Raw genomic sequence first — 9351 nt, forward strand, 5'->3', positions numbered from 1 at the left:
AAGCTCTCCAAGGCGCCTCTAATGCACTTCAAGGTGCCTTCCTGTAGAAACCTTCTATCCCAGAAGTTTATTAGTGCAAGGGTGCCTCTAGTCCAGGGCACCTCCATACAACTTCGAGGCACCTTAGACACTGTAACCCGCTTCTATTGAATAAATATATCTAGATGGCATTCTATATGACCACTCAAAAAAAACAAAAAAAAAAAATTGTATCAAGTCTGATAAAGGTAGTTAAAATGAAGCCATCGTTTAGGTAATTCTGTTTAATAATCTTTTTTCCCTCTTTTTTCATAGCATTCATTCATCACTTTATCTTCATCTGTATTTTACCGAATTGATTTGTGCCTTCATTGTTATCTGTATTTTACCAAATTAATTTTGCCTAATACATCCATATTTTATCGAAGTTATATACCAGAGACTAGGAGTGAGCACAATTTTATTATGTTGTAAAATATGTTTCACAATTATGGAGAGGGTACTTGTGCTTGCTTCATTTGGTTTCTTTATAGATGGAAAAAACCAGTTTTTGTTCAAAAAGGTTTAATGGGAGGACTTCACGAAGGCATGTTGATGACATTTGATAAATTGTTATCTTAGACTTATTGTAGCAGGAATAATTGGCTTGGCTGAGGAACTTGACTTGCTACTTCAGTCTATTATAACTTTTGGTGGCATATGAGTTATGCTTTAATTTTTTGGGGGATGAACAAGCTATTGTGCTATTGTTAGTATTAATATTTTTCTTTTGTCGAATTTATTATTTTATTTATCTTTCTTTTTTGTTACAGGTGGAGCTAGGGTGAGCAATTAGTTCAAAACTGAATCGATTAAATTAAATAAATCAAAATCTATTAAATTGAATTTTTTGACAAACCAAATCGATCAAATTTATTTTACTGTCAAAATAGAACAAATCAAATTGATATAAAATTAGTTAATGTAATTGGTTACTGAATTCATTGATATGTGAATTGACGGAGAGTTTAGTATTAAATAGACAAAAAGAGTTCTTTGATTGTTGTTCTAATCAATGATCACAATTTATTGTGTCTGCATTTATCTTTAAAGATATTCTAGTGTTTTTTTAATTGACATCATATATCTAATTTATGTCGATTAATGTTGGGGTGACTTTTGGATCAATAAAAATTTTTCATCGATCACCAAGATAAATCATGAAATACTCGCAACGGCAGCTCAACATTCTTAGGTCAACCATCTATCAAGAAAAATTCATCCATTAATTTACCGAAGCTTAGACTCCATCCATAGCTCCATTGATGTATGATAAACAGTGAATTGAGATGATATGTGATATACGAGAGATAAAAAGGAAATAGATGAGTGAAGTGTTTAATCAAGTTTTTATAAGTATCCCGGATAAGTTTTAATGTGATCAACCGGGTTAAGTTAGGTCATGTTGTATTTGATTCTTGTGTCTAAGTGTGTAAGAAATTAGGAGCATAAGAAGTCGAGTGGAAGACGTAGCTAGTGAGAAGGATGACACGGGAAGAAAGTCGACAGACTTAATGCATTCGAAGGACGAGGTGCTGCGGAAGAGTACATCGGCGTACGAGAAGGACGCGTGTGGCGTTTTTGAGAGACGAGAAGTCAGGGAGAAAGACTGCTTGAAGAGAGGTCGGAGTTGGGTTAAGGTGAGTCCAACTCTGGATGGCGAGAGAATCACCAAAGCGACCGGAGCAGCAGCCTGGTAAGTCAACTCTGTGTTGACTTATGTAGGTGCCTTGACCAAGTTCAGGCGCCCGAACAGGGATAAAATATTATCATCAAGCCGTTGAAGAGTCGTTGCGAGCAGATAAGGCGCCTTGTTGGAGCGCCCGGACCGGGTCCAGGGGCCCGAAGATATCACATCAGCAAAATAGCTAGTTCGACCAGTAGGCTATAAATAGAGCTCTGGTCTTAGGAGTTATAAACAACACTTGACAACTAACACTGCGCTATTATTTCCTTATTCTATAGTTCTTTTATGAGATTTTAACGTCTGTAAGATGCTACTCCACATTCACCAAAGGAGTCATTTAATGAGCTTACTATACCTTAGATTAGCAATCTCCCCGATTGCAAACCAAGTAAATCTTTTGTCTCTTATTCTTTATTTTATGTTTATTTTTATTAATTAAACTAACGTGTGTCTTTGCTAAAACTGGAAAGCAAAAGAATTTGATAATCTGACTTGCAAGCTATTCACCCCCTCTAGCCAGTTACACTTGGATCAACAAGTGATATCAAAACCCAACCTTCTCAGAAAAACTAACAGTCGATTAAAACAACAAGGAGATGGTTGGAGCGAGTATTCATCCATCAAAATTCAAGAGAGATTTCGCCATATGAAAGAAAAGAATGAAGGTATTTTTTAAGATTAATTTTGAAATTTTATTAATTATCAAATATGGATTTATAGTGCCACTCTTGCCATATTTCTTTGTCAAACCCACGAGTTAGTTGCAAATCATGCTCATTCGGTTTAGGTTATACCGTATCATTCAAAGTAATCCTCAATCTCAGCGACCCAGTCGAGGAATCCGTTTGGGTCTAGTTAACCATCAAAATTGGTGGCATCTAGTTTAACTCGATGGATATAATATCTATTTATGGTCTAAGTCAGGTCTAACTCTAGATCAAATTTGGATGTTTTGAAAGTAGTCTTCCTCATCAATGACTGATTGATGGTTCTAAGATGGTCGATCCTTAGGTGATTGTTGAGCTACGAGGGATATGTGGTCGGTGGGCTCATCACTCATATATTTTAGCAGCTGGTCGATTATACAAGCAGCATGAACTTTAAAACATTTTAGGTCTTCTACTCTTGACCGGAGGATCTTAAGCTCCTCTGCCACAAGTTCACATCTAGCATCTATTTCTTTAATGGTAGGGTTTCTCCTTATATATAGCCTATTTGGATATTCGACATGTAATAGGATTTATAAATTACACGACATAATAATTTTAAGGAAATAAATTAGAAAATAGAAATAATGAAGAGACAAATAAGATAATTAACATATAGATAAGATGATTGAAAATAGGGGCAAAGTAATTAATGATGAGACAATTATGAAATTAGATAAATAAAATGACTTGAAACGGTGACAAAATAAGCACGTAATCAAATGAAGATGATTGTAAAATATATGGAAATAAATAATATGTGAGTTGAATATATAATGCATAGCAACTAATTAGCCTACTAAATTCAAACAATTAGTAATTATTAAGTGAGAACGATTTTATCGAATTAATGTAAGCCTCTTTGTTAAAAATTTACGCGACGAAATACATGTATTTTCGAAAGGAGAAAGTATTGATGCCAAGTGCCAACCAAAAGAAAGTATTGATGTTGGTGAGAAAAAGAGGTATATAACTCGATTGTAATACCAATTGACTTAGCATAGCAGATAAACAAAACATGATCCTCAATTTTTACTTAGAAAAGAAAAGTGAAAATTTAATTAATTCAGATGATTCAATTATATGGCTTTGAATTTCTTTTATAGTCTTGGTTTAATAATAAATATTGAAAAAAAAATATACTAAATAAGGATAAAAATGATAATTTAATAGAGATTATAATCAGTTCTCTATTTACTACTTAAATAAAAATTACTAATTACCAAATAACAAATAAATTAAATATACAATTATTATAATCATTTTATTCTTTTATTTATTATTATTATTATTAAAATGTGAATTTGAAATCAACTTCAATTTTTTCTTTTCTTTTTGTATTATTTAAAAAAATATTTGTTACACTTACACTAGTATTACAAATTTTTTTCAGTATTATTTAATCATCTATGGTTTATTTTTTTTTTCTATTAATCTGGAGATATTTTTATAGAGATGCTAGGATGAACGAATCATCTTTTATCACCTAAATATTTATGGTAGGATATCTATGTTGTCACCTAGACACTTGCGGTTCGAACCCTAGCTACGGCATATTTATAAAAATTTTTCCTCTAAATAGAGGATGTATCAAATGATGCTAGATTTCTGAGCTGACCTCCGTGTATATTTTCTGATTTATCTTGATGCCCGATGGATTGATGACTGATGAAAAATATTCATGTGATAGAATTGATTACTCTAAGAATAATTAATGAGACTAATTAAAATTATTTTTTTTTTAAAGAGGAACGAATCCTCTTTTACCATTGAAACAAGTAACTAGATGGAATATTATATTACATAAAACTCCTAAATCAAAGTTAATGGAAGAATACTGAGTATATATTTTAGGTAGAATGATGTAATACAACCATATGAATGGAACCATTCTACTGGAGGATGAGTTGAAAATGGACGGCTTCCAACTGATTATATATATAATCTTGTTTATGAAAAAGAAAAAGCATTTTGGACCGAATGCTCTGACTGTTCAAATCAAATTCCATCGATGATGGTTCCAGGAAGCAACGTTTTCTTTTCTTCTACTTGATTCCACCAAACTTCCACGCGCCGCACCTGCCTCCCTCTTTCCCTCCCCTACATTTTCTCCCTCTATAAGTAAACGCAGGCCCCGTTCCGCCCTCTTCCAACCGAAGACGGAGTTCTTATTCTTCTTCCTTTGTCTCGACCCCATGGAGAAGTCGTCTCTCGCCGCCGCCTCTCTCGCTCTCTCTGACCCCATCCTCCTCCTCTTCCTCCAGACTCTCTCCTTCTGGTTCTTCCTCCTCCGCAAGCTCTCCTACCGCCGCTCCGCCGCTCCCAACCCCCGCAATCTGGAAGATCGCCTCGATCTCGCGCCCGAGGACGTGGCGGCCGTCATGGAGGCCATCGGCGTCGCGGGGGATGGCGTGGATGGAGGGTTCGAAGGGGCGGGGGACCTGGCCGGGATGTTCGGGGAAAGGGCGCCCAGCCTCGAGGAGGTGGAGGCCGCCTTCCAGGTGTTCGACGAGGGGCGTGATGGGTTCATCGACGCCGCCGAGCTGCGGGGCGTGATGGCCAGGCTAGGGCTCGCGGAAGGGACGGGGATCGACGCGTGCCGGCGGATGATCGCGGTGTACGACAAGAACGGCGATGGGAGGATCGATTTTGAGGAGTTCGTTGACTTCATGGAGACTACCTTCGTCTGTTGATGATGATTCCATTCATTTTTTCTTTATTTTAGAGAAAAATTAATTAATTATTATTTTCTCTTTTTTTTCTCCTTCGTGTTGAATCTGTTGATATCGAAGGATTTGATCCATCAAAAGTGGGATTACAAAACATACAAATGTGCATGGCTGCGTGTAAATTGAGTTGGCTCGTTCCCTTTGATGAATCCATTAAAAAAAAAAACAATTGAAACTTAAAAAGTGATTTTCTTCTCGTATAAGAAACAAAATTGCTACATGTTTCAACCACCGCCCTTTGGCCTGAACAAGCTTATACATTATGGCTATATTTGGTAGCATGTAATCTATCTTGTAATATAATCCAGATTATATTACAAAGTCGATTATTTTGTTTGGTTTGATTTAAAACTTGTAATGTAATGTAATCTGGATTATAAAAGGTAGTGAAGATTTGTAATCTGGATTACAAAGCAAATGCTATGTAATCTGATTACATTACGAGGTCATTGTTTCACCAAAGTTTAAATGTCGAATATACCCCTAATTTGTTGTCGACCGCCGCCCGCCGCCGGCCGCCGCTCGCCGCCCGCCGCCGGTCGTCGACCGCCGCCCGCCGCCGGTCGTCGGCCGCCGGTCGTCGGCCGCCGCCGGTCGCCGCCGGTCGTCGGCCGCCGTCGGTCGCCGGCCGTCGTCGGTCGCCGGCCGCCGCCGGTCGCCAACCGCCACCGGCCGTCGATCGCCGGCCGCTGGTTGCCGATGGCTACCGCAAACTCTAGCAGAGGTGTGGCGACTGTCGATAGAGGCCACAAAATATTTTTATCATTTTATAATAATATGAATTACATTCCTTATAAAAAATAATGGACACCAAACAAAAGAATGTAATCACTTTGTAATCAAAGATTACATTCATTACATTATCAAATGTAGTAATGTAATCAACATTACATTACATTACATTACAAATTTGATTATATTACATGCTATATTACATTACACCCAACCAAACGTAGTCTATAAATAAACATAATTTATTTTTGATACATTTTATATATATATATATATATATATATATATATATATATATATATAAAACGGTGTGCACTTGTTTATGCTGCGTACGGATTCCCTTAAGGAATAAAAGAAATATCCACATAGTTATATATATATATATATATATATATATATATATATATAAAACGGTGTGCACTTGTTTATGCTGCGTACGGATTCCCTTAAGGAATAAAAGAATCAATATCCACATAGTTCACAAAGGTTACAAATGGTGCAGTCCAATATAAACTAGAGCAAAAATTCTCATTACTCAAAGCTCCTTCGGCAACTCAATTACCAGAATTACCAACACATCTAAAAGAGAACAAAATGGGCACAGATACACTTAGAGAAAGTGCGGCAAAGAGTCTTAACTCAAGGATATATAGATGAGAAAACTACCTAAATTAGAAATGGACTATATATCTTGGTAGAATGTGATAGGATAATTGTAATATCCAACTTATCAAACATTAGTTGTGGCTTATCTAAGTTATCTTAATAGGATCGAGAACTTAGAGACACAAAGTTATTAACTGCATCATTAGATGGTAATAACTCCATCATTAGATGGTCAAAGAACAAATTGTATTGTTCACCTAATAATCCAAGAGTTGCATTCAATATAATTGGTAAATGTTACCTATTTAAATAGCCAACATTTAGACGATTAACCAAAGTTAACTTAAAATAAGGTAAAATATGGATCTTGGCACACTAAAATATAATAATCTCTATTGAGTTTATGGCCAGTAGTATAGGTAAACTATATTTACCTATATCCATAATTTGCTCTTACCCAACCTTACAATTTAATGGGGGAATCATTTAATTAAAGGCATAATTAAGTGAATCTATTTTATGATACTTATTTTACACTTATTATTGTATATTACCATGTCTACAAATACGTCAAATGTCTTATCATTGCGATCTATTCTTGTGAAGGGCAAACTCAATTAAGCTAATTTCTTGAACTGATATCGTAATTTGAAATTTGTTCTCAAGCAAGAAAGGAAACTATATGTCTTAGAACAGTCCATTCTTGAACCACCTGCTTCTAATACCTCTCGTACTGATAAAGATATGTCAAATACCCTTCCACTGCTTGGAAGGTACTTAGTGTCAACCTCTTGAGGATGACATTGTAGGTAGAAGATGTGTTCACAATGATAAAGGATGCTTGTCGAATCTGTATTAGTGGTTCCTCCCCTAAGGAGAGGAATAGGTTAATCTGACAGATCGGTTGCACCTCGTGCCTTATAAATCTATATAGGGGAGTGTGTATAGGATGAAGTTCTTCTCGTCTAGCTACATTTGGTCAAGAGTCATTTTGAAAAGAATGTTAATAGAACTGCTTGTGAACACTATTTTCACCTGGTAGTTGGCGATGAAAATCTCAATCACTAAAGCATCATTATGGGACCTTGATGCCTACCAAATCCTCAGGCCCAAAACCAGTTGTAGAGTCTTTTCATCTTCCTCGACTGGTGCTAAATGTATAAATCCCCAGCCTTCTATCATGAGCTTTTCAAGCTCGAGTGGAATCTCCATCTGTAAGGCCTCCCGAGATCATGTTCATGTAGAATCGAAAAGCGCCAGGGGGGATAGTGCACACCGTTTTTTCGTAAAAAATTAATAAGTACGCAGCAGAAATAAGAAAGAGAAAAAAAAACAACGCTAATACTCTTTTTTTTTACTTATTCAATGTAACAACCTGAATTTCCTCATTTCGAGTCCTAAAAGTAATTTAAAAATATTTAAAAATGCTATAGAAATAATCTAGAGATTTTTAGATTATTTTTATGTAATTTTTGGAGGTCGTTTGATATTTTTACAAAATGAAAGAAGTTTTAACAAAAATAATGTCCAAGCCGAGATACGAACCGAAGACCTAGAACCCGAACCAAACCTTAACCGAACCCAGTTAGCCAATTGTTCCGCAAACGTTTTGTGAGTAAATATGGAACGAAATATATTTAAACAGTAGTTAGATAATAAAAACCCTAGTGATAAAAGAGGACTTAGGTTTTTCTTCTTACCGTAACCCGAAATTTTCCCCTTCTCCTCTTCGCGAGCGACGGCGTTTCCCTTTCTCGGGCGAAAACGCAGCAAGTACCTAGGCAACTCCGGCGGCCGGCGAGCACCCTTCTCCGCGGGTTCTTCACAGATCCGAGCTCCTCTCGGCAAGGTGAACCCGCGGGCACAAGAAGAGGCCGAGAGTTGCAAGTCTCCGAACCCTAGAACCTCCTTCCTCCTTCGGTTGTAAGTCCAAGAAATCGCTGTAAGTAGCTTCTCACTTGCGGTAGGAGTGATTTTCGGATTGTATTTCTCCTTGTTTTTGAATCTGCCGTGAGCTTCCTTGTTTAGATGATTGCTGCGGTGAACCTTGGATAAGTGTAGATATTATTTACATGAATAAAGATGAAATCCTTGGATAAGTGGTTTTCCTTGTTACTTCTTGTTTCCGAATCATGCTTTGAAAGTGATTGAATTTGGGGGTTTAGGATGACTCTGTCGTGGGTTGCATGAGGGAAACAGAAGAGATTGATTATTTAGGTGTTAGGACTCATGAACAAATTTATGGTGTAGATGTTGTAACTGGATAAGATATGATTTTCTTTTTGAGTTCTAAATGTTCTTACACAAACGTGTTGTAAATTCACATGGTTACTGCCTTAGCTTGGTATTTGGCCAAAAAGATTATGTGCTCAAGCTATACACTTCGCGTGTTGGTTACTGTCTAAGAATGTGCCTGTACAAACTCTATTTTAAGTATGGATTACTTCAATCATGTAAAGTCTAGTGTATTTATGTGACCACAGAAACAAGATCACCACATTTGGGGACTTAAATGTTCATATATGTATTGAATTTTGAGCTCCAAATGTCTCTACACAAGTTTAGTTTTAAAGTTCATATGTTTTTAATTTCATAAGCTATAGACTTGACCGTATAATTCCTTGTTTTAAACTATTGTTGCATAACTTGTTGATGATTTAAATTGTGTCTGACGGGTTATGTTTCAAGTGTGAATGCTTTGATTCATATATAGTGTATTGTGCAAATGTAACCTGACAGCAAAATTATCACATCTTGACATATGAATAGTTAAAGTATCTTGCACATACTTGGCTGTAAAAGATAATTGATACATATGCATATATGTGTTCATTTGCTTCCAATAGCTCTTTAAATTGAAGTATACAGTTAG

General features: G+C 36.3%; 1 protein-coding gene across 1 annotated transcript; it reads left to right on the top strand.

Annotated features, from left to right (window-relative positions):
• Nucleotides 1–1532: 1532 nt before the first annotated feature.
• LOC121999753 lies at nucleotides 1533–5105 on the top strand. The gene is made up of 2 exons (XM_042554392.1): nucleotides 1533–1658; nucleotides 4437–5105. Exons 1-2 carry the CDS (start codon nucleotides 1533–1535, stop codon nucleotides 5103–5105), a joined length of 795 nt encoding a protein of 264 aa, XP_042410326.1.
• The last annotated feature ends 4246 nt before the right edge of the window (nucleotides 5106–9351 follow it).

This window comes from Zingiber officinale, chromosome 7A, assembly GCF_018446385.1.
Source record: "Zingiber officinale cultivar Zhangliang chromosome 7A, Zo_v1.1, whole genome shotgun sequence".
Classification (NCBI taxonomy): domain Eukaryota; kingdom Viridiplantae; phylum Streptophyta; class Magnoliopsida; order Zingiberales; family Zingiberaceae; genus Zingiber; species Zingiber officinale.